The sequence below is a fragment of the Columba livia genome, chromosome 1 (assembly GCF_036013475.1).
Source record: "Columba livia isolate bColLiv1 breed racing homer chromosome 1, bColLiv1.pat.W.v2, whole genome shotgun sequence".
Taxonomy (NCBI): domain Eukaryota; kingdom Metazoa; phylum Chordata; class Aves; order Columbiformes; family Columbidae; genus Columba; species Columba livia.
In genome coordinates this window covers 69503639-69528930 of record NC_088602.1, presented here as the reverse complement: position 1 = coordinate 69528930, position 25292 = coordinate 69503639, and the positions used below count along the sequence as shown (strand labels likewise).

The 25292-nt window shown below is 41.8% G+C and overlaps 2 protein-coding genes across 5 annotated transcripts in view; one reads left to right on the top strand and one right to left on the bottom strand.

Annotated features, from left to right (window-relative positions):
* Nucleotides 1-463: 463 nt before the first annotated feature.
* On the bottom strand, nucleotides 464-11179 carry TXNDC9 (thioredoxin domain containing 9). 3 transcript variants are annotated; one of them, XM_065049845.1, is made up of 5 exons: nucleotides 11065-11179; nucleotides 8593-8809; nucleotides 6430-6548; nucleotides 4309-4563; nucleotides 464-1972 (listed from the first exon to the last, which is right to left on the bottom strand). In XM_065049845.1, the coding sequence occupies exons 2-5, from the start codon at nucleotides 8779-8781 to the stop codon at nucleotides 1855-1857; spliced, it is 681 nt and encodes a 226-aa protein (XP_064905917.1). In that variant the 5' UTR covers nucleotides 8782-8809; nucleotides 11065-11179; the 3' UTR covers nucleotides 464-1854. The 3 variants fall into 3 exon arrangements, with proteins under 3 accessions (XP_064905917.1, XP_064905915.1, XP_064905916.1); XM_065049843.1 differs by lacking the exon at nucleotides 11065-11179 and adding an exon at nucleotides 10507-10718; XM_065049844.1 differs by lacking the exon at nucleotides 11065-11179 and adding an exon at nucleotides 9842-10237.
* The window catches only part of EIF5B (eukaryotic translation initiation factor 5B), a 39362-nt gene continuing 25144 nt past the window's right edge, over nucleotides 11075-25292 (top strand). The window contains exon 1 of one of the 2 annotated variants that reach the window (XM_065049842.1): nucleotides 11075-11216. Coding sequence is in view for 1 of the 2 variants with exons in the window: in XM_065049841.1 (XP_064905913.1) it covers nucleotides 12799-12833 (35 nt within the window). In the remaining variant the exon portion in view is untranslated. Of the gene's footprint in view, nucleotides 11217-12676; nucleotides 12834-25292 lie in introns of those variants that run through there. The other variant, XM_065049841.1, reaches the window with a different exon arrangement.

The window sequence follows — 25292 nt, the reverse complement described above, 5'->3', positions numbered from 1 at the left end:
GGAATCCTGACAAGCCCATGTGTGCTTCCACAGAGGATGCAACTACATTAGACATGATTTTGTCTAACACAGCCTATTCAATATAATTAAGACTCAGTGATGAGTCCTGCTCAGGCACTCTTAAAAAATGCTGTAGGAACACTGGTTTCCTAATTTTTTTTTCATCCAGTTGCATGAAATTTAAGAAAAAAAGAGCACTTTCTAGTGCATTCAGAGAGTTTGTGTATTAAAAAGGAGATCCACTCAAAGCAAGTCTACTTCATGCTTCTAGGATACTAACAGGCAGCTGTGTACACTTTAAACTGATTGCCTTCTCAGAGTGATGCCTTAATGTTAGACAGAAATGTATGTAGTTTGCTAGAAATCTAGAAAGAGCACAGTCAACTTTCTAATGGACCTTATTCAAAGAAAAAATAACCCACAGCACCTAGACCATCTTATTTGAAAGGATGCAAAGTCAACATTAGAATTAAAATAATTTTATTTCAGTGTACACGAACAGAAATAAAATATAATTTTTTAAACTTACAGAGATGTATTGCTGGGCTGGCCCAATCACAAGTGTTCTCCACTACAAGGCCACAAGACTGCCTAGACCCATTTCACTGCTTTTTGGGCCAATTGGATTCGAAGTACCCCCTCAAAAGGGTCCTTCAGCACACAGCAATCTTTTTTTTTTAAAAAACAAAAACTCACCAACTCTTCACCTAGCCAGAAACTTTACATTGTATTCCAAGGAACATCTCCTTTGAAAATTCTGTCCATTACTGAAGAACAGTACACAGTATGCGGCTCTATATCTAAACTTAACAGATCAAGGTTTCTCCCAAATACTTCTCTCTATTCTACTCTCTTGTACAAAGCATCTGCTATAAAATCCACACATTCAAAACCACATAATTATACACACCTGTGAACAAGGCTGTTTTCCATATGCTTGTTCCTATGTGCTATTACCCACTGTATCAGCTTTAACATGCAGCATACATAGATGGTAAAAGGGCATTTCTCTTGACCATCTATTCCATATTTGACAGAAGTTAGACTTTTTACAACTTATAGTGCAATGTAGTTAAGTTATTCAATGTCATGATATGGCACCATAAGATAAGCAATCATTTGTTAAAATGCACAATTCCTTTACTAATAATTTTGTGGTGTTTTACTGATAATAAGTAATAATAAATTTAAAAAGACAACTGGCAGAGGAACTGATAAGCAAAATCTTTTTAAAAAAGTGTCTGTCATAAAGAAATAAATAAAGAAAATTAGAAAAAACCTGCAACTGTCAGATTCAAGGAAAACAATTCGTAGTTCTTCACACAACACAGTTAAACTGTGGATTCCTTGCCATGTGATGTGGATGCTATGAGGATTTAAAGATATTTTTCTTCCATAATTTTAACCAGCGACTGCTCTTAGATACAGAGCTCCCCAGGCCACAGGCTGCTTATTGTAGGGAAGCATTGCTATCTAATCACCCTGTTTTTACTCTTCCTTGTGCATCTGCTTTTGGCCACTGAGACTGGATGCTGGGCCAGACGAACCTTTGGTCTGACTCGGTACAGTTTGTTTTAACAATTACTTCAAAACACTTCATAAACTTATACAAGACAGAGTTCATTATTTGCCATGTTGTTTTGTTAGGACTTCGATTTTTGAATTACAAATGGCTTCCAAAAGAGGAAAAAAAAATATTTAAGCTTTTTTTTGCTATGATTCAGTTGTATAAAACTGTATAGAAAAATTAGCGTTATGTGCAGATGTAATGAAAAGCAGTAAGCTTCATAAAAAACATTCTTAGAAATGTACCAAGCGTAAACAAAAGATGATTTACAAATACATTTAGCTGTTCTAGTCATCATCAGAATCTGAATCATATTTCTTTCCTCTGATGGTCTTCTTATCCAACTTTGTAAAGGTTGTTCCAAACTTCTTTTGATTTTGAAAAGGTGGGTCCATCAAGTTTCCACTACAGGAAAAGAGAAAAGACATGTTGATTAAAGCTGTATTCCTGCAGACAGAAAGCAGCATCTCTAATTACCTGTTTCTCCAGAAAAACACTGTAAGAAAACACAACCCCTACTCCCTAAAGCCACCCTAAGTAGCACTGTGGTGTTGCTAGCATAGCATGTCCTGGGCAAAATGACCTGGATAAGAGTGGAATATGAGCATAAACAGCACTTGTGAGTGGAGCTCTAGAGAAAAACTGTCTGAAAGGGCTTTGCTGCAAACTGATCATGCTAAAGACAACCATCTGTCAGATTAAACCAGGGAATTACAGAGAGACTTTTCAAAACAAATACAGAGCCAGAAGTACAACAGAAGCTAAAATTTCCAACAGGGACTTCAGAGTAGAAACAGACAAATCAAAACTGGGTTTTGTACTGCCAGAAGTCACCTTGTCCTGTCTCTGCCTAGGGCAGACAGAGCAGCTTCCCCATCAGACAGTGCACTCCAGTTAAGGGAGTGTGGAGAGACTTGCACCTCAGCATGTGGGGCCTTTCTCACCAATGCAGGCACTCATGGGCTGTTGGGAACAGCAGGTGCCCACATAAAGCTGGACCATCCATATGGAGAACCCACATCTCCTACAGTGGGGGTATGCAGAGAGGTGAATCCCCTCCCCTTGCACAGAAGAGGGTGTGCATGCTTCCACTCACATGATCTGCTAGGGGTTTGCATTTAAGTGTGAGTGAGTGAGCAATGAAAACCTTCTGGAATTAGCTACAGAAGGCTGTTTAGAAATTTGTAGGCATTAAGATTTTGTAAATACCATTTTTCTGATATTGATCCTAGATGCATAGCTCACTGACTGCTAGTTAATTACAGGTCAGTAATAACACATTAGTTAAATCCTGATTTTGGCCAAACAATGTGACCTGAACAGTTTTTCCCTAAATACAGTATGTCCTTTCACCATCTGCTATCCCATAGGATGAGGGAAAAAAAAAACCAACTGTTTCTAGGCTCTGAGTAAGACTGTCTCCTTTTCAAGACCTTCAGAGAGTGGGACATTAAATTCAGAGCATTGTGGAAGTATAACGTTTGTACATAAATGGATGTCTCCTGGAATGGATCTCCCAGGCTGTGTGGATATTGTGGCTCAATTTGCAAAGCCAGGGTACCAAACTCAGGATCTGGCAAAATGAACAAAGAACCAAAAAACTCCACCGCTCCACAAAGAGCTAAAAGCAGAACACACAGTACCAGCAGAGGCAAGTATGATGTATAGTAGTATTATGCTGTAACCCAATGTACTAACATTAAGTAAATTCAGTGCAGCTTCATACAACTCCGCTGAAAGATTTCTCCCATAAAAGGCTGTTGCTGTCTAAAATACATAACCAAGCTGCCTTACACTCCTCTGCTTATTTACTTGTTACTGAACTGAGAAGTGGGTATTACCACTTCTTTTGAATTACATATTTCCATTTCAGTCATTTCATCCGAAGTTCAACAGCTACTAAGCTAAACTGAGCAGTACGTACTTTGTCTTTAAGATACAACAAGACTTTTTGCCAAATTTTGGCAAGCAGATATTAAATAAGTTCATATAGGAAGTTCAAAATAGTATTTAAAAAAAGCCAAACATATTCCAAGCAAAATTAACTTCATAAGATAAAGATGATGTTTTAGCCACACTGGAAAGCAAAGCAGAAAGTTCTGGTAAATAATTCTCTTGTAGTTAGGCTACTGTGGTGACAGTTATATTTTCTACTGCCTTCTACCCTGCAGTCTTAAATGTGGAATTTATTATGATTATATTGTACTGCTATACAAAGAATTTATTCACACTTCTGCAACTTATTTTCACTTTCTGTACTGTTCATTGGAAAAAAACAAAACAAATAACAAGCAAGCATATTCAGCTATGTAATATGGACTAAGATGCAGCTTAAGGATGAGTTGGTGAGTTTTCTCTGAAGTGAATTAAAAATGCTTCAACTTTACCACATTGCAACTATGATATCTAAGCATCCATAGCTGATTCAGAAAGGATTACATTTGATGCATGACTCTGAGAGACCATATCAAAGCAGTGTAGCTACTCTATACACCTCACGGCAAGAATTCTCTTTTGTACTGTACAAAAAGACAATGTAATGCTTATGAGAATGTCTCAATACTTTACCAAATAGATACTCTCTTCTCTCCCTTGCCCAAGTGCATAATGAGATTAAACTCCCAGGTGTCTTAAGCATACAACATACCAGCCAAAGTTACAAACTTCTACAGATTCTCCTGTCTGCAAGCATGTTCTCCTTGCACTGTATTTGAAAGAACAATCACAAAACAATGAATTACCTGTAATTAATTATGTCTGCACAGCCTAGTCTCCATTCTAAGGTCTCTGTAGTGAAGTCGTCAGTGTTACCCAGATCAGTAAATCCCACAATATAGTCTTGTGTTTTTCCATCTTTTACTAGTGCTAGAGTGGGAAGTACTTTGATGCGCAGTCTCTCACACAAGAAAGGAGATTTTTCAGCATTCAGTTTCAAGAATTTTGTCTCAACATGCTTTTTTGCCAATACAGTCAAATGTTTGTCCATTATTTGGCACCTTTGGAAAAAGAAAAATACATATAAAGTGTTAGAATTAACAAGCTGAAGAACCTGTATTTTAGAGAAAGTTTAAAAAGAACAATGAAGAGCTAGTTCTGTCACACTAATTACTCAGACAAGACATTGTAATTAAGAATTTAGTTTCAAGAGAAACTGTGTTTCAAAGGTAGCTGGATTTAACAGCTAGCAGAATAACAATCTGGAGCACCTTTATTGCACAACTACACCATCCATTTCTCTTATTTCTTCCTAATTACTCCCACATACACCTGAAAGCCTCTCTCATTTCTTGAGGACTGCATTTATTGATGAAATTTCCCTCTGACTTCTATTCTTCCTGCTCTAGCTTCACTGCTTGTCAGCTGGAAAAAATTCTGTACAATGAGGGTTTTTCTTTCAGTCACTATCTCCACAACTGAGATGCAGTAACTCACTGTACAGAGAAAAACAAAAAGTGATTTGTACAGACTACTTCAATAGTGCTATAGGCAAGAATATTTCACTTCTCTGCTGTAATGGAATAGGGCTGAGCATACAATTATTATTTCTCAGCTGAGAGACGGTAACATGAGCTGCTCAAAATACTTGTCTGATGGCAAAGATTCATGGACTTGTCACCTACAATCTCAACTTTTTGGACTGTCTTCTTTTTTGGCTTAGCTGTGCGAACTCTGTGATGTGACTGTCCTTTAACTCAGGAGAGCCAAGTAGACCAATAAGCAGGCATGGGCAAGGATGAAAGCAACTCGATATTGTTGGTAAACCTGACACACTAGCTTCAAGCTGGCTGTCAGCACAACACATTTTACAAAGAACATTCTCTGAAGTTCCTTCTCCCATCTTACTCTATAAACTCTATTGCTTCAAGAAACAAGAACCAAACAACCCACACCTGTTCTAAGCTACTTTATTTGTAGAGACAGTCCTTCATGTTCTTCAAGTAAAAACTAGTCAAATACAACTGCTTCAGATATTTCTGAAACTCCAACATTTAAATAAGAGAAGATAGGATGCAGATACCTCACTGCATAACCCAGTTTTGACCTCTTTCAATTTCTTATATTGAGGCTGTTTTAGTTTACATTTTATAAATTAGAGAGAACATAACACCTCAGGGGAGGGGGGAGAAAACCAGCAAACCAAAACCAGGACAACTGGCTCCTCCTTCAACAAACTACTCTACTTTGCAACAGCATTTTAACAGAAGATACTGAGACAGACCCAGTGAGGAAGAACAGCCTACAACCCAGAACTCCTGAAATTCTTCCACGGAAGTGGGAGGTCTTATTTTAGGTTCCTATTCTGAGTCAGGACATATTCTCAGATCTAGGTCTCTCACACCCTAAAAAAGTGACATAATCACAAAGGCACAAAGGGAAAGCAGCTGCAATTGGTATGCACAGATCCTTTCAAAGTAAAAGGTTAAATTCTGAAGATATCTAGACAAGTTTTTGTTTATACTTTTATTTTCATTTGCCAGAACTGTCCTGAATACCTCTGTCTGGAATAAAGGTGAAACTTTCGAAATGCTGCGCCTGTATGGTCACTACGTTTACAGAGCCGGCTCCCTCAAACTAAATCAGTAATGAAACACAGTACTCTCTCAAATACTGTCAAAGGTGTTATATGTTTATATTCTAATCAGCTATGTAACAGAGTATTAATGGTTGTCAAATCATGTCCAGATTAACTGGAATGGGAAAAAAAAAGTCTTGAGAAGGGAGCAAGATTTGGAAAGTGAAGAAATTGGAATACTTCTTAAAATGCCTATTCATGTGTGAGATTTGAAAGAACAAAAGAACATGTCTGGTTTTGTAGACATCTATAAATAAAAGGTTTATTAAGCATAGCTTATTTACTATACCTGAACGTTGTATCTCTATAGAAATGGCACACCACGTTTTTACTTTCTTTGACTTCCTGGAAAAAGTCTCTCTCACTTGGAATTTCTCTGTATTCTCCATGTCCTTTTGAAAGCCATTCCTTTGGGAAAGCATAAAAGGAAATAATTAGTATGGAGATTGTTAGTCCTGCACCTGTTACGCAAACTCTACAGATTTTAAGAAAAATAAAAGAGGGACTCTGCAGTAGAAACCCATTTCATACAGTAATAGAAGATGAAAACTGTTAATCAACAGCTTGGGCTACTCTCTCTAAAATGTTTTTGTACAGGTTTTTGTATAAAACCAATTTAAGTCATTACATGTAACAAAATGGATTTCTTCAAACTTTTCCCTCTAGGAAAAATCAGGGAGAAAAAAGTCTACTAACTCACCTGCAACAGATGATGTTTATCTTTCAAATATACACTGAAGGTATCTTAATATGAGTCAGGCTTCCAGAAAACACATACATACCATTAGTAATAAAATGTATGGAGAAACAGAATTTCACAAGCTAAAATTTACAGGCAACTTCAAAACCCACCTGATTAAGTACGCAAATACAGTTTAGGAAAAGCTTATCTAGATTTTCAACAAACAGATTTAAGAAAAAGCCCAGCTTCTACAACACTGTAAGTTAACTGTAGGTATTAAAACAAGTAGTGGCTAAGCCAAATGATTAGAAGTTATGCAGTATGACAGAACTTGATAAAAAACTTCAGTTTCCAGTGGGGAAAAAAAAATATCACTGTTCTTGATCTTGCAGTTTTGACTTAGCTGAGTAAAAAAAAAAGTTTCCAAGCAAACCAAAAATACCCTGTATGCTAAATTAGTATAGAACAAAGAATTTCCTGAACATCGTACGCATTTAAAATGCATAGAAATACGAGCACATGAAGCAAATAAATTTGCATCATTATGCAAATCAAGAACTGACTTAACCTTCAACAGTGCGTACACACTAATTCCCTCTGCGCAATCCTATTCTAGAATACTGTGGCAGCTTACTTCTTTTGCTGAGTAGTACCCTACTTCAAATTCGCATTTGAAAATGCATGAGAACAGCAACTTAAGTTCAACTGACATTAACAAGTTTTCACATGTGAACCACCACATGTTCACATCCAAGAACACACAAGTGTTATGACTTGTGATAAAGGAAAATGCTAGAATCAAATATAAATGGAACTTGTGAAGACACACAAATAGCATGCCACTTTCTCTTATTCTGTGTTTAGAATGCAGCTGCTTTCACTGCCTGTCCTCCAGGACCCCAACCGTGCCATAATATTTTACTGCATTCCCGTTTCAAAGCAGGGCATTAGCTTCTATGGGTTGCACCACAGCCAGAGCACCTGCTTTTAACCCAGTCACCTACCCCAAACCCAGTCTATTTCTTTGTTTAGGTTTGCTTAGATGGCGTAACATAAGAAATTTATGGCTTCTCTACTCACAATTAAGTTCTCACACCATATGCTACCAAAATTTTGCTGAGAACTATGTTTAAAGATATATTTTGGGGAACATAAAGACCACAATTATACATGAAGTATCAGGGACTAAACCAGGATTTCTTTCTTGCAAGAAGAAATGAGCAGTCATACCATACAAAGGCAACATTTCATTAGGTTAGAAGGAGTGGGACAAATCATTCCACCCCAGGAGCAAGGAAAGACCCTGTATCATTATTCTACAAAATACCTCAACAGAAGAGCACGCATCACTTACATTCCATAACTAACAATCTCCAGAATTCAGAAGCTTAAAGACCCTAAAGACTTATGATTAGGTTGCCTACAAGGCTTATGCTTCCAGATAGCAATGTTCAGTGAATATAGACACACTCAAATCTTTATACAAGACTCTTTATCCTATCCTTATTGTAAAAAAATCAGAGGTTCTTCTCTCCTCTTGTTAAAAACCACAAAGCAGGCACACATGGACAGACACTTGCTTTCCTAGAAAATGTAAAGTTAGTAAGTACAGGGAGGCGTGGAAGAAGAAAAACAAAAACAAAACAAACAAAACAAAACCCAAACACACACAACCCTAAAACACTTAGTTCACATATACAATTTCCCTAGGATTTCCAAAACATCTGTTTCACTCTACAAATCAAGAGTCTATATTACTGTAAGAATTACTTGTTTCTGCTGCTGGGACTTTTTTAGTGCCTCAAGCCTCCTCTGTTTAAGGCATTCCAATTCATCTTCATCCATTTGGTCAAGCTTCTGCATTTCAGCATCCAGATGTTCCTCCACAACCTTGGCAGTCTGAAGTATTTCATTTTCCAAAACTTTTTGAAGTATTTCAACAGAGGTATCCGCAGCCATCTTTAACTAGAAAGTGATCTCTTCAGAGCTGTGGAAATAGCGATACACTGAATTAACATTTATACAAACATTTAATTAAAGGCCTGACCTCTCTTTCTTGCAGTTCACACTGTAGAGAAACAAAATGCCACACTATTCGAACATAACAAGACATAGTTACTTTTGCAATGAAGACAGATGGCAACAAAGACACCGCTAAATTCTGTTCTCTCAAGCACAAAGCCCACTGTTGAAAGTGCACAGGAACCTGAAATTACTTGTCAATATAAAGAAGTAAAATTCATCAGTTCCAAAGGAACACTCATCTTGAGCCAGATCCGCGTACCTTTAATAAATACTCTAAAACTAGAAGATGCAATGGGAAAGCTCCAGGCTGCTGGGAAGAGGTGTAAGGTAAGTCTAAGCTACAAGCAGTATATAAGTTTCCAGCACTAGTTTAAATGCCTGATGAATATTAACATATTTAAAACTGAATTAACACTCCTCTCTCCTCAGCTAAAAGAAAGACAAGGTGCTCAACATCAAACACATTAGGCCAACACACTGCTTCAATTAGTGCAAGAAAACTACTATTGCAAACACCACCCTATGGCAGTCAGTAAAAGGATTTAAAAACCCACAACAACCATCTGCCTTACTGCTGTGCAAAGAAACATAGCTAAAAAAACTTCTGTAAAGTTCCCCCATCTAAACACTACAAAAGGCACAAAGTACTATGACTGGGGTGCATGAAGAGCTCAGGCAGCAGAATTGATTGTTCTCCCCAATAAACTTACACTGCAAAAACCTGCCACTGTAACAAACGATAGCTGAAAAGCAGAGACAGTGCACAGTCACCCTAACCTGATTCTTAACCTGCAGGCCACAAATCTGATATGCTGAGTTTGCGTTCCAGCATACTCTTAGCTGTACTTTGAAATAGTCAAACTACCAGAGCTGCTGTCTTTATAAACACCTTACACATACAGAGGCAAGAAAGCATTTTAAATAGCGATGGGCAAAGTACCAACACCACGGCAGCACTCCAAGTTCAATGCAACATCAGCAGTGCTATACTTACTGCAACAGTCACAGCTCCTCTGATCTGCAGCACCTTGTCTTGAGCCACTCTCCCCGAAGCAGCTAACTATAAAGTCTCGCCATTAGAACTTTCTATTCCCCTTTCTTGTAATTCCAGAAGAAATAAGAGCCTTGTTAGTGAAGACTGGAGAACACTAGGTCTTCAGGAGAAGGAGGAAGCCCTGCTAAGCTAGGACTGAAAGGAGGCTTGTCCTCCAACTAAACACTAAGGAAAACCAACTCCAGCCAGTCTGCACGACAGCCTGAGGTCCCCAGAGGGCCCTCGGCCCCCCACGATGCGGAAGCTTGGGTGCCAACAAGGGTTCCCTACGCAACAGTGGGCCCGAGGCCGCCCCTGGAGGACTCTCAGCACCGCTGGCTGGGCCAGAGCCTGTCCGCTCTCCCAGGGAGGGGCGCTGGGGACCCGGCCGACACCACCCGCTAGAGCCAGCCCACAGGGGGCCCGAGGGGCGCCGCCGGCTGACGAGAGGGGGCGAAGCGGGCCGGCCCCCGCGGGACACCGCGCAGGCAGCACGCGCGGCTGTTACAGACAACGGCTGCCCGCTCACCCACCCAGCTCCTGACGAGCTCTCCAGGGAAAGCCTGACTCTCCCCCGGCCGCACCGCCGCAAGCGGCCGAAGCCCCGACACGCAGCCCGCACTCACCTCTCCGTCACGCCACACCGGGCCGCCCGCACCGCTCCCCACCTCCCCCGCCGGCCGCGCCGAGCCCCGCCCCGCCAGCGTCTCGCGAGAGCTTGGGCGGAGCCGGTATCGCGCGCACGCAGAGCCTTCCCCCCGCGACGCGTTTATTGGCCGGGGCGGCGGGCGCGTCCCTGAGAGGCGGTCAGGATCCCGCGCGCACGCGCCGCGCCGGTGCGGGTGTCGTTGCACCTGCGGGCAGCGGCGAAGAGGGCGGGGAGGGAGGGGCTTGGCCGGGGCCGCGCCCCTTCCGCGTCGCGGCTCCGCCCCGCGGGAACAGCCGCTGCCGGGACGCGCTGTCCACCCGCCTCCCGTCCGCCTTAGCAACCGCGCTCTTCCCGGCATGCGCAGCGGCTTCCTCCGCCTTTCTCTCCCCGCTTCGCCGAACCGCCACGTCCGGGGTGCGGCGCGGCTCGCCCGGCGCGCGGCAGCGGGGCCGCTGGAAGCTGCTGGCTTCCCGCCACCGCGCCGCTGTGGGCGGGGCTTGGCCGCAAGGGGGCGTGTCCCGGGCCCTTCCCTCACCTCAGTGTGCGGTTGTGACGGCAAGCGGCGGGGTCCGCGGATGCCGCCGCTTTTCTGGGGAGCCCCTTCTCGGCTGAGGCCGGCAGGGAGTCGGGGGGCGTAGCGGCCGGGAGCCGCGGGGCTGGGCTGGGCCCCTCGAGCGATGCCGTGAAGTAAGGGCGGCCCGCGCGGACTCGTTAAGAAGACGGATGCTCGGGGCTCGTCGTCTCTTTGCTCTTCTTGCAAGTATCAGTAGAAGATCCACAGCTTTAAATAATGGGATATTATTAAAGTGTGTGTCTTTTAAAAAAAAAAGCAAACAAAAGTTCTGCGTTCTTGTCGTTTCCTGGAAACCTGACTCCCCGGTACTGGAGTGTGCTGATGAGGAAGATGGGGCGAGAAGATAAACTCTGGGACTTGCCTGCAGCCCTCTGGGAGCCTGGGTGGGAGCGGCTGATAAGGAATTGTAGCTGTGTAAAGGCAGAGAGGGGTGAGAAGTGAGGGTTTTAGGGACTGAAGCGAGGTGGACGTGATGATCCTGAGATCAGTGCTTGTTCTGTCTGCAAAAGGAGTTACTGTAATACGATGACAACAACAGAAAAAGTGCAGCTCTCAAAGCATATTAAATACTGTTACGTCTGTGATCCCTCAGACTACTGTTTTTCCTGCTCCATCTTGCTTTACTCCTCAGAAACCTGTCTGGGAGGAGACGGGGTTGCAACTGAGAGACCCTCTGCCATAGCATATGCAGTGTTTGCTGTCTAACTTCTGTGCAGTATTTCTGTGAACTTAGGCTGTCATCTCCGGCTCCCCAGCAGCAGTATTCAGGCTCTCCTATGAGCAAGGGCAGCACCATTTCAGCTCTCGTGCTGCAAGGCTTGCTGGAGGGGGAAGGAAAAGCTGTGTATACTGAGAAACTGATGAGGAGGGAGGGAAATACTGTCCTTTCAATGTTGCTGCCCGACAACCAAACTCGACGCTGCGGAGCCTCGGTCCAAAGAGCCAAGCGTGTTCTGCCCTGAGCTATAAGCCCACCTTGCTGCCTCTGACCCCCCATTCTGGTGGGAGGCCAGTCACCACAGGGTCAGACAGTGGGGGATAAAGGACCAGGGGCAGCACAGCTTGTGTGTGCAGAGGTAGAACGGTGGGGTGTGCTGGGCAGTGCTCGCTGACGTGCCCCGCACCCCAGTTACAACCTGTTTGCTGTGCTGCTGCCATGCACTCTAAAAGCTTTCCCCTTAATTTCCCTGTCCCTCACTTTGGCACAGTTGTGCTGTTAGCCTACAGCTAAAGGCTTTTCCAAGCTTCTCCTTTGTTTTGGCCATTCGGCCGGCTTTCCTGGCCAAAGGGGCTGTGGTTCTGCCAGGAGTTGTGGGCCTCTGGGGCGGCAGGGCTGCTGGGGGGAAACTACAGATTTGGGGCATCACTTAGACATTTTCCAGGGCTGCCCGAGGACCAAACTGATGGGAGCAAAGCCGATTCCAATAAGCTGGTCGCTGGAACTCCCCGCGACCAGCCGTGCTCCCGGGGAGAGTCCTCCGCCGCTGGCCCGGCCCGTTCCCCCTCCGGCCGCTGGGGGGAGCCAGCGTGCGGAAGGCGCTTGCCCGGCCGGCGCCGCGGCCGCCGGCTCCTCGCAGGGCAGGCCGGGACGGCGGGGGCGGGGCGGGCGGCGGGGGCGGCTTTACCATATGCACGGGGCCGCGCGCGGGCGGCCGGGCATCGCTGAGGTGCGGGACGAGCGCTGGGGCCGCCGCCATGGGCAAGAAGCAGAAGAACAAGAGCGAGGACAGGTAGGGCGGCAGCAATCCTCCCTCTCTCTTCGCCCCTCTACCTGGGCTGCTGGCGGCGGCCGCGGTGAGCGCCGGTGCCGCGGCGCTGAGTCAGGCCCTGCCCGGGACTCGCGGCCTCGTCGGAGGCGCTGGGCAGGCGGGGCTCGCCAGGCCCTGCCGGGTGGCCGTTGGCCGGGCGGCGTCGCGGCGGAAGGCCCGGCCGTGCCCTTCTCCGGGGGGAGCGGCGCCGGCTGTGCGTGCGGGCCCGGTCGGCGCCGGAGGCTCGAGGGGACGGCGACCGTGGGTGTCCCGCGGGCGGCCGTGGGGGTTGGCGGTGGCTGGAGAAACCTGGTGCGGGAGCCGTTGCGTTGCTGCCGCCGTCTTTGCGCTCGCTTTTAGGTGCTTCATTGAGCCTCTCCGGGGTTCTCTGGGGGTTTGTCTGGGAGCAGGGGGTGGCAGACGGCCGATGGTTGTGAGTGCAGGTCTCGATTGTCAGCCAAAACCGGCTGCTTGGTTCAATTGCTGTGCCCGCAGTGGGTTTTAGGGTGTTGTTTTTTTTTTTTTAATATGTGTGACAGTACTATAGATCATGCTATAACTTTATCACTTGTGCATCCTTAGTAAATGCAGATGTTAGGTATTTTAGTGATTGGAGAATAAGAGGATCACTTCTATGGATACGTGCATATCATCTCGGATACTGCCCCATCTGTGAACTTTTTTGTGTAAGAGATTCATATAACAGTACTCACGTTAACCATGTGGAATACTGACTGAATAATGTTGGGTGTATATATGCTAGCAGGAGAGGCCATATTGTTACTTGTCACTGTAAAATGATAAATACAAAGATACAGTCAATTTGGGGAGTGTTTTTTAGTAGTTAATACTGACAAGGAGTTAAGTAAAAACTGATATTTTAAGATACATATGAACTAGAAACTACAACTTTTTTCCTTACCTAGACTGCTCATTTTGTATATCCTTTTTGAGTCATTATGTCTTTCTCTTATGAAAGCACTCTCTATGACAGCTACTTCACAAAATACTATTTTCTCTCTGTTTCTTTACTGCCTATATGTGTATTGCATCAACATGTTGTTGTTAGTGACTTAAGGTTCTTGCCCTTTACCAGCTTAGGGTGTAAACTGTTTTAGTTTCTCTGGTCTTTTCTGGGTAACGAGTATTTTGCTACTGAGGGATTTTGCTCATCTAACTATCTTTCCTTACACCTATGACATATGCTGCTTTGTGGCACCTGTTGTTATCAGCTTGTTTCACAGGTATATCTTGGGAGCAGCTCTGGTGAGGCGATGAGTCAAGTGTGACTTGAGAAAGAAGAGGAAAGGGCTAGATCTTTGTACTCTAAAGAAAAGAAGGCCTCGTGTTTGTCTTTGTAGCTGGTGTGGTAGGTGCCAGAATCATGCAGAAGCCTTCAGGTACTGAAGCACTGCTACTCAGGGCCCTTTTAGTGACAGTGGCTGGTATGCAGGGGATGCTTTGGGAGTTTGTGTGTCTACTGGATATCTTGTTCTCTTTGTGTATCTCCATGTGAATTTCTGTGTGTTTGTAAGTTACAGAACATGGGCTTCTCTTTGGTGCTATGCACAAAATCTCATTTATGTCTGAGAAATGGAAGCATGTCTTAAAAGAGGCCAAAAATTTATTGTTAGAATAATTGAAGTCTTAAGAGCCTAGCTATTGTTAATTTGTATCTAATTTTTACCAAAAAAAAGCAATAATTCAGTTAAAGGAGTTGCACTTACCACCTCACTGCTTCTGAATCCTAAGGTCAGTGGTTTCATCCTGATGCTGGTGAGCTGTTAGCATCAGGTGTCCTTAATGAGGAGCAATATGATTACTTGTGTTGATAATTTCATCTAGGATCCACTTGAGATCATTTTTATATGCTTGCTAAGGTGCTTATGTGCCTTTGCTTTTTATTGGTTTGCAGCTCTGTTACATCCAAATATGTAAAAGGCACTATATATTAGATACAATTTCTTTCTTGTTTGCTATCCCTAAAACCAATTTTCTCCAGGCCTGCATTTCTCTTAGCCAACTGCTGGTGAGTTGCGGGGTGTCTGGTGCAGAATCCTGCACAAACCATCTCTTTTTGTCCCGTGCCTGCACTCTTATCCACTGCATCCTGTTGTCTCCACTTCTCAAGGCCTCTGCTACCGTACCAGGCCTGTGATTCTCTACACTACATCCTTGTTGGGGAGTTGTGAATATCTCATTCTATACGGAGTGAGTGCTTGTTGCTGCTATCTATATGAAACTATAGTTGCAGCGTACCCTGTTAAACAAAAGCAGAACCAATTAGTCATGGGCACCTGGTCAATTAGAGAAATTGCTGTCACAGCGAAATCAAGTAACAGTTGCAAGCAGGTCAAGAAAAGTTTGGCCAAAATAGGCCTGACAGGCTTTAGTCCTAAGGCCGTGTAAATGCAGTACGGAGCTTATGGTCTGATACTAATATTGGCAGCACTGTGTTACAGGGCTATGTGGTTGTATGGCAATAGGAGGGATGATGTGGAAGAAGCATTCAACCGATATGTGTTTGAGAAGGACAGGATGGTGAGACTGGGTGTATTTTGTAGTGGGGAGTTTGAGGGGATGAGAGTGAGGATGGACCTGGAAGGCCAGTAACATTTTGGAATAGTCTCTGTGTGCAGAGCTACCCTCATAATCTGGTAGTGTTCGTTCTAGCTGACACCCATGTGAATGTCAGGCTTCCTCAAGGCAGAGGCTGCATCACGTATTTGCACCTGTAGCTTGAAGGTGGGATTCAACATCCCCCATCAGTCTCCCTTCCATTCCCCATAGAGTGAGAGCCGAAAAGTGCTGTGTTATCAAAGGCTTTCAGCAGGTTTTGTCTCCTGCACCTTCAGTTCTGTGCTATGCAGTGTTATTTGCTTCCTCCTCTTTTTCCTCTCTCCCTCCCTAACAATTATGTTACAGATACAATCCATTACGTCTCTTTTGGCTGCAGCTCCCAAAGCATGTGGCAGCTCATGGGCATAACTTGCAGTGTGGAGGAAGCATGTGGGATGATGCAGGTGGTATGTCTGTGTTGTGAATATTGGTTTGAGAATTGATGTGACAGGAAGGAGATTTTCTGTTTGTCTTCCGACATACTGAGACAACTTACGGAAGGTACAAGTCATCTTTACTATTTTCTCCCCTCACCCCCACAGCTTTGACTTCTGTTGTGTAGTCTTCTCCCTTGTTTGTGCTGCGTACGGTAGAGGTCACACTGATGAGCATTGATTTATGACTGGGAAGCATGAGGGTGAGGATGAATCTCGTCATGGGAACAGGGCATAAGTACATAGGGACAGGACCCTGAGTGATATGATAGCTGTGGTGAGCAGGGAAAGAACGGGAATGCAGGACTGTTGCCTGTTAAGAGTACAGATTACTGCCTGAACAGATACACCTACAAGTCTGTTTCTACTATATCAGCACTCTTGAAACTCTGGCTCCTTCTGCTTGATTACTGTGTGTCTGTCAATGAAGAACGTGTTTATCTAGAATGGTCAGGATATGGTCATTGTGGGAAAAACACAGCATGCTGTGTTAGAGATACTTTGTAAAGGTGGAGAATGTCTTAGTCATAAATAGCTTCTAAGTCATATGGAAGCTGCTTTAATGATTTCCTTTTTGGAATTTTTATGGTTGTTTTGATCACTTATTTTCAGATGAAACTTCATATCAAATATTTCAATAAAAATGAGGTATCTGAGTTTCCAGACTTCTGTAATGGAAGAGTAGGTGTTCAGATGTGTAGACTAGCTCCTTCTGGGAGTGATGTGTTGTGCTTTGGTTCTTGGGTGGAACTGTAATGGTAGAAGGTATGTCAAGGTTCTACGCTGCTGTCTTTGTGAATTTAGTATGGGTTTTTTTTTTTTAATGTGTTGGAAGAAAGGCTGTTGTAAACTACAGAACTGTAATTTGAATTCAAGCCTCAAACTGCTGCTGTAGATTTGCAAGTAAGCGTGCTATATGCTGTGTGTTACAAATTATTTCCTGTCTGGAATACAGATCTTTCCCCTTGATGGTGTTAGTTTATCATGTGTTTCACCTCTTCTCCCAGCTTTAAGTCACCTTCCTCTTCTCTTAGTAGTTTCCCTTAGCTTCCAGTAGGTAGTCTTTAGGTGTGTTTATTCTTGTGCCCTTTAATATTGTGATCTATTGCCTAGGCATACCACTCTGATCATTCATGCACATTGCTTTAGAAGGTGCCAGCTGTGATTCTGCAGCCAAGAGTGAACACTGCTGCTAAAATAAGACTTACAGTGCTTACTGAAGCTATATATTGCTTTCTCTTCTGCAAATTAAATTGCTGGCATTGCCTACTAGCCATTTATTAGTATGTTAAGTAAAATCTTATTAATGTTGTGTAGGAAAATTTTGTGAAGGCTAGAAAGCCTACAAACACCTTTAGTTAAACATTCTATACACCATACAATTTACAATAACTACTTCTATCTGCTTCTCAAAAATATTTCCACAAGCAAAGCTTTCTGCAGTTACGCCAAGGAGAACAGCTGATGATAAACCCTTGAAATCCATGTTTTGGAAATCTCATCTGGAAGATGCCAGGATTTTGTAGTGAAAAATGGAGTAAAATAATGCAAAATAATTTCTTCATTACAGAAATTTATTGGCTTGTTCTATGCAAATGTATGTTTCTGTTCCCCACAAACCTATAGTTTCTAACACAGGCATTTTGTATTTATAAGGAATCTGATTTTATACATTTGTGGTATTTTTTAAGCAAAGCATCATTGTAAAAAGACTGCAAGGATCTTCATATATTTGCAGTAATGGCAACATAAACCAAAAAGTACTGCAGTACTATGTAGATTGTTAGAAGTAGATTTTCTTGTCAAAAATCTTGATTCTTGTCATCTGTTACCTTCATGAAGGCTTCTAAACCTTATGTATAACTACGGCTTATGAAAGCTATGAATTAGTATATGGCAAGCCAGCAGGATTTGCAAAAACTGTTCTTTCAGTTCTCTGAAGATCACTGGAAAGCCTCTCTCAGAATAGAGTGGTTTATGGTAAGTTAAACTTTGCTATTGTTGTCGGCTCTCATAATATCAAGGCAGGCAAGCTGGCAGCTCTACATACCTTTGCTGGTTTTAATTACATTAGTACTGTAATGTTTTTCTGACTGAACTCGTGTATTGGCTGTACATTTTTTCTGTGCTGTTCATCACTTAAAAGCTGCCCAGGAGTGAAGGTTACAGTTCTGGGCAAAATCTCCAGTTTAGTAACTTCGAATGCTTGCATAATATTCCTTTTCCTCCTACTTCTGACTCCCTCCACAAAAATAGCCCTCTAGACTGGTAGAAGAAATAATTTTTCTGCACACAAATTGTATGTGCAGATAATTAATTCAGTCATTAAGTTTGGCTTGCTAAAAGAGTGCAGTGCAGTCTGGTGGGTGCTCTGGTCTGAAACCAGTTGGTATCTTATAGAAGATGTGTGTTTTGATGATCATAGTGTTTGCAGCACTGATGACTTATTTCCATTTTTTTTTTCTTTTACTGTAGTCTAGTGGAGATTTTAAACATGAATCTACTATTTTAGCACTGAAATATATTTCTTTATATGCATGCTGTAAGATGAATTATAGTTTTTAATCATAGTTAATGTAGGTGGGCATCCTTTGCTCTTCAAGATTATAGACAATCTAAAGTGTATTTCATGCAGTGTTTTAAATGGTATTTTTGTGATGTATTTTGATTTTATACAATGAGAGTTACATAGGATATGGAATTATAGACACTGGACTTGGAGGTAATTTTTGTCATCTTTGTACTTTTTCTAAACAAACAAAACCCAGAAGAACTAGTTCAGGGAAGACTGAATGCTAATACTTAGTGTTTCGTATTCTATGCTTTTAGTCATCTTGTTTTCTTGGGACATAAACACTTAAAGTGAACCTTGAAGAACTGCTTTCTTCTAGGGCTCTGTTTTACCAGCCACTAGCCACAACAGAAGCTTTTTATCTTGAAGTTTTTCTATATCTTTGTTTGCATGGGAATTTTAGGTTGTGGTGAGGCTTTTGGTGTGTGTGGTGGTGGTGTTGTGTGTGTGTTTTTTGGTTTTTGTGTGTGTGTTTTTTTTTTTTTTTTTGTTTTGTTTTTGTTTTTTTAAACTGGGTTGTATAAAGGAGACTTTCTGTTTTTTTCTAGAATCTATTGGGTTTAGAAGTTATGTTTTCTGTGTCTTTTTCAGAAAGTTTTGCTTAGCTGATAGTTATTACATACTTCTTTTTCCCCAGCCAAAGTTGAAAGAGAAGGCTTGACTCTTTATTATTAAAAACAGAATCGTTGTCTTGAGAGCCCAAAGAAAAGGCAATTACCCTTTTATTCAAACTGTACTTCCTCGTTGTCTCATGTAATTAGGTAGCTTCACCAGCTTCCTTCATCTTACTAGGGAAAAATAGTGAAGGTGTATTTTCACATCACACTTAATTTGATTGAGCTGTCAGATGTTTCAAACTGTGTGATCTTACTCTTGCTGTCCCCAATTCCACACTGTAACTGCTTCCATTGTATTGGATTCAATAGGTATAAGCTCACAGCACAACCCAGGTGTGTGACTTGATCTGCCAAAAAAGTGTTTTCTTCAAGGACTTGTGGCTGCAGGACTGTCTGAGCTGATGAGAGGGAAAAGTGTGGCTGGGAATGGGGAAGGAACTTGCTTCTTCCCTCCCCTACTCCGTAGTTTGAAGAGAAGGCAAGGAGGGGGGTGGCCTTTTTGGAGGGGCTGTGGTTGTTTGTGTGTGTGTGTATGTGTGTGGGGGGTTGTTTGTTTAGCACTCTCAGCTGCAGTGGTGTGTTGGGTAGCTGGTGCTCACATGGACGCACCTTCACCTTTTGGGCTGAGGGAGGAGTGCCATTCATTCTTTCTTGAATTTCAAACTGTTTCAAGCATATGTGATTTAAATGTTTTCAGTAGGAAAAACAAGGTGGCTGCTTCTACTCTAAAAAGAAGTTTGTCATGTTCATGTTCTTTGATAGGTAAGAGTGAGAAAAAGGCCACGTCTTTGTTTTCATGTTTTGAATAGCCTTGCTGAGCCAGCAGATGCTTGCATGTTCAATTTCTTAACCCATTTAAAGAACCGGTTGGTGGTATGTGGTTTGGAACAACTAAATAATTACTTAGAAAATCGTTTAGGTTCTGTAGCATTTTAAACCAGTTGTTCTAAAATAACTTTTTTTTTGCAAGAGAGAATGCCAATTTATCTTAATACCTACGAGTAAAACCAACTACAAATGTCATTCAGTGCCGGTAATTTAACTAATCTTGGATAAGCTTGTATTTAGAAATGCATCCTTGTTGCTGGCTTTATGACCCACATATACAGGTGATGGGTAAGGTGCTCTACGGGAGTAATGGTAAAGACCTGTCTCAAAGTATTAGTTTTACTTGATCTAAAACTATTGCAAAACCAAACACATGGAAACAGATGGTTCAGCTTCTTTTCAGTCTTTTTGAAGTTCAAGGGCTTTTTTTAAGCAAAAGAAAATGACTTAATGACAGTGATGTTCCTTTGAAGGTGGTTAGAAGAGTTGGTGTCATGTAAATGATGAAATCTCTCTGAAGTTGCCTCAGCAAAAATGAGTTTTCTGATTATGCAGGAATGTGGGCAGTGAGTTCACAGGAGTGATGCAACTTTCCTGCTGTGTCCACTTACTGACTGTTCTGCCCCATGCACGAGAAAGGTTTTCTTTTTTAGTCTTTTTTTAAATTTTACAGCATTTTCTGACACTTGAACTTCATCTTCACAGAGACAGCTTAAAACCCATTCTGTTTCCACTGTAATTTCATAGAATCATTTCAGTTGGAAGAGACCCTCAGGATCATTGGGCCCAACCATAACCTAACTCTAGCACTAAACCATGTCCCTAAGAACCTTGTCTAAATGCCTTTTAAACACCTGTAGGGATGGTGACTCCACCAGTTCCCTGGGCAGCCTGTTCCAATGCCTGACAACCCTTTCTGGGACGAAATTTTTCCTAATATCCAATCTAAACCTCCCCTGGTGCAACTTGAGGCCATTTTCTCTTGTCCTATCACTTCTTACTTGGGAGAAGAGACCAACACCATGCTACCACCTCCTTTCAGGTAGCTGCAGGGAGCGATAAGGTCTCCTGTCAGCCTCCTTTTGACTTTGATTGTTATCTCAGTTACTGTCAGATGAAGGCAAGCTTTAGTAAGCATATTTGTGTCAGTCAGTGCAGTGAATCGAAAGGTGCTTGTAATCATTGAGTCTGTGTGTACTCTTTAATGTTAGTTTCAGCAGGAGAGTGTTACCCTCTTTACTTAGTTTGCAAAGCTGGATTTCCAGTAGTTAAAAGCTTGTTGTAATTTTAAGATGAATTCTTCCATTTATTTCTGCTGTTTCATTTAACTACTTTTAATAGAGTCAAATTGATATAAATGAGGGCAACTGAGCTCCCTTGCATATTGCTAATTAATCCCATTGCTCCACTCTTTCAGTTCATGTATGGATGAAGTTTTCTTTGCTCCATCTTACCTGCTGTCTGGTCAGGATGCCATCTTTGTCACAGATAGATGCACAGTGTCTGTTAATAATGAAGTTTTGCCCTGTGTTTGGGGATAAGTATTGTAGGTACTATAATAAGCGTCCTTAAGGTCATAATTGTATGTGGTCTTAGGAAAGAGGGTGAGGAAAACATGCATGTTTGCTGGTGAACTTGCTAATATAATATGCATGCCTGTTATCAGAGACAGTCTGTGAAATGCTGTTGGCGTCAGTTGGCTTGCAAAGCTGTCCTTCACTAGAACCTGCACGGGAGGCTGGAGAAGCTCATTTGGCAAGCTCAGTTAGCATTTCAGCTGCAGAAGTTCACAGAGCAAGGAAAAATGTTCAAAGTCTATTGATTCTTATTTCCATAGCTGTAGTACTGTCTTCCCAGCATTTTGCCTTGTTTTCCGGGGCAATGCCCAGGGAGTCTTTCAGATTTCCATGCCTAGATTTATCTGTAACAGAGATTGTATTAAACGCACAATGGAAATCCCTAATGATTAATATATAACTGTGCCATACTTGAATTAGTTTTTTGAACCTTACATATAAGAGAGAAGTGATAGGTAATGAAAAAGTACTTGTAACTGTTCTGAAATACTTTGTTAGGAAGCTCTGATGTTTTTTTATCTTATTGTAAGTTTAAATCTTGATTTGGAGCATGACAGCTTCTGTTTTGGTGAGATGTATACTAATTAACTCCTGTAATATGCTAGACTACAGAAGAAAAGATAAAACTTCAAACTTAAAAAATACATCTCACTATTGTGCACAAGTGTTGGAAACTACGCAACTTTACAGTTTAAGCTTTTGTAAGCAAAATGGCAAAGCATGCCTTTAAAAGACTAAAGCAAACTCTAGTATGTGAAAACTAGGATTAATGTAAGTTTGCACATCTGTAAATCAAAGCTTATGTTAGGGTGAACTCCGGCCTCCTGCTGACTTGCACAGGGAGTTTCTGGGTTCTGGTTGTTGCAAGCCATTGCATCAGAAAAAGAATGCTCCAACACCGTACTTCTTTCTCATGTTTAAAGAACACTCCCCACCCTCTCCTACCTTCCCTGCCCCCCCCAAAAGGGCAAAAAAGTCCAACACCCTAAAGTATGTTCTATTTTAGTGTTTTTTCCAGCAGATGCTATGTAATAACGGAGTGTTGAGGTTTTTTGTTGCTCTGTGTGTGTGTGTTTTTTTTAACTACAGTTCTAGTCCTAAATATTGTTTTCTTGCTGTACTAGCAAGAGAAACACTGTGGTGTGTGCTTTTTTTTTTTCTACAGACCATGTGTCTATCAGTCACGAGGTTTTTCGACTTTTCTGACTCAATAGCTTGCAACTGTGCGGGGTCTTATAAGTAGGAGAGCTACTGGCCATCTTTTTACATTTGACTGTGCAGTGGTAGGTGACAGCTCTTCATGTGTTTCCTAATTCTTCTTTAATCTTCACACTGAAAACTTTTCATACTTTCTTTTATAGGCAGGATTTGGGATTGTAGCTTTATTTGTCACTGGGTTTGCTTAACATGTAACACCAGTAGCTTAGGCTGTGTTTTGGAGTGCTGCTTTCTGTTACCAGCCTGATTTGATGCTTTTATTGCATGAGAGATGTTTTTGAATTTCTTTTGTTGCCTGTGCCTGTCTTAAATCTCGAAATGCTCACTTGGGATGATCTTGTTATATTTGATCCTGGTTTGGTTCAGAATGGTGTGCTAGCACAGCATTTAACTAGTGACCCAGTGAATATTCAGGGATCTATTTATAAGTGGCTTTTCCTAGGTAATGCAGGTTTTCAGTGGACTATGCAGACAACTTGTACTGGAAACCTTTTTTGGCAAGAGAAGATTTCTTAATGTCATTTCTAGGACAGTAAGTCCATGTTTTTCAGTATAAAGTATGTGTACGTTTCTATATGCTTCTTTGAAAAAGCTTTGATATATTTTGAAGCCCTGTGTTGCTGCAGTCCTTTTTAAATGGCAGAAGGCAGTGAAATTGTGTAGGGGAAATGTGGAGCACTTTAGAATTACATCACTGATCAAAAAAAAAAGAAAAATAATTTTGCTTGGTATCTGAAATGTGATCTCTGCATACTTCTTATTGATTACTGCCATCTCATTTAATTAGCTTGGCTGCTGTGTTTTGTCCTACTGTACAGCTTTGCTCTGGATTAGGCACAGACCTCCATGGAGAAATGTCTGCAGCCATTTATAATGTTTTGAAAATTGCTTGTTTAGGTTTATGAGTGAAGTACACACACCTAAGTCCTGTGGTAATTTACTGCATTGAAATGTTGCTCTGGCAATATCAGAACTCTTTTCAAATCTGGCAGCAAAAATAAGAAGCTGGATTCAAAAGTATGTGAACAAGAAAGGTGGCTCAGGCTTTACTTCTGAAGCAGAGACTAAAGAAAAATCAGGGAAATGACCCCTTCTAATGCTAATAGGAAGGCAGCTCTTCTGTTAAGTATCTAAGTGCAGTGAGTTCCTTAGGATATATCTCCCGTTAAGAGAATGGAGGACACCTCAATCTTCTTTTCAACTTTCTCTTACTATGACATACTAGTAGAATATTATTAGAGTTTTAAAAGTTAGGGAAGTTCAAGGTCAGTATGGAAATAAACTTAGCAATGGAAGCCAGTATTTCAATTCCCTGGCTTCCTGATGATATTATTGCCTTACAGTTGTTAAGAAGAATTATAACTCTGTATTGCTGTATATACAAGTCCATGCCGCCTTAATTTTACTTTTTACTTCATTGAGGCTCCAATGTTTGAAGCCTGCTGTGCCACTTCTTAGTACATGGAAGTGTAGTGGAAAGTATAGATTTCTCTGAAACAATTGACATTGGCAGTTGAAACCAAGTTTGGAAAGACACTGATACTATGTTTATGCCACTATTGTGACAGCTGAACAGTCTTCATTGTTATTTCTAAACTAATCTTGCTGGTAGGTGTTAAAGCTTAATGTCTGTGAATTATTTTTTTCAGTGTTTGATTTGAGAGAGTTTTCCCTTCCCCCACACCCCTGAATTTGATGTCTTCTTCAAGGTTCAGTTGAAATTAATTGTTTTAAAAACAAACCCCTACCACCTTAAAGCCTGTATCTTGGAAAACTTAAGGTACCATAACCTTCTTCTTTGCTAGTAGCATAAAAACATGTGTGTTATGTTTGGATAACTTTCTGCAAAGTTGCAATGTGAAAAGTCAGCCTTGTGATTACCCACATAAAATACAAGCTGTTTAAAGGCTTGGGTCTTTAATATCTGTACAGCAATCTTATTAAGATCCTTTAGAAGTGAAGGCAGTACAGCCATGGAAGAAGTAGTAGCAGAGCTTATATTTTGGTCTCTTCAAACTATTTCAAGCTTGGATTTGACTCAGTCTTCTCCATTAATTCCTAGAGTAGGAGGAAGCCAAGTGTGCTTAATAAACCGATAGCTGTGCTTAATGCAAAAAGAAAGGTGAGGGCCTATATGTGTGGGCCTAGATGTAATATAGCTAGCCTGATGCTAGGGCTTTAACTCCAGGTGTAAAGATGATTGTTGACACTTTTATTGCAGCTGTCTATGCTACTCCTAGTGCACAGCCGGTTAAACTGCTTTATAAAACCAGCTCTTAAAATTGCTGAAACATCAAGTCAGCTGTTCTTAAGGTGGGAATGGCCAAAAAGTTTATTCTTTCCTCTTGTGGGAGGTGGAGATCTGTTTAGAATTCTTGCATTAACTATTTGAGAGTTACATTTCTCTGAGGAATGTATTACTTATGTCAGCACATAAGAAGTACTACTGGGTGTCTTCAAGGTGTGTTCTTCTCTTGACTGAAAGTATCTATCTCTGGTAATAAAGATGCTATGTAGTGAAGTGCTTCATTGTGCTGCTTTTTATTTTATTTGTACAGTCTATATAGAAGAAAATT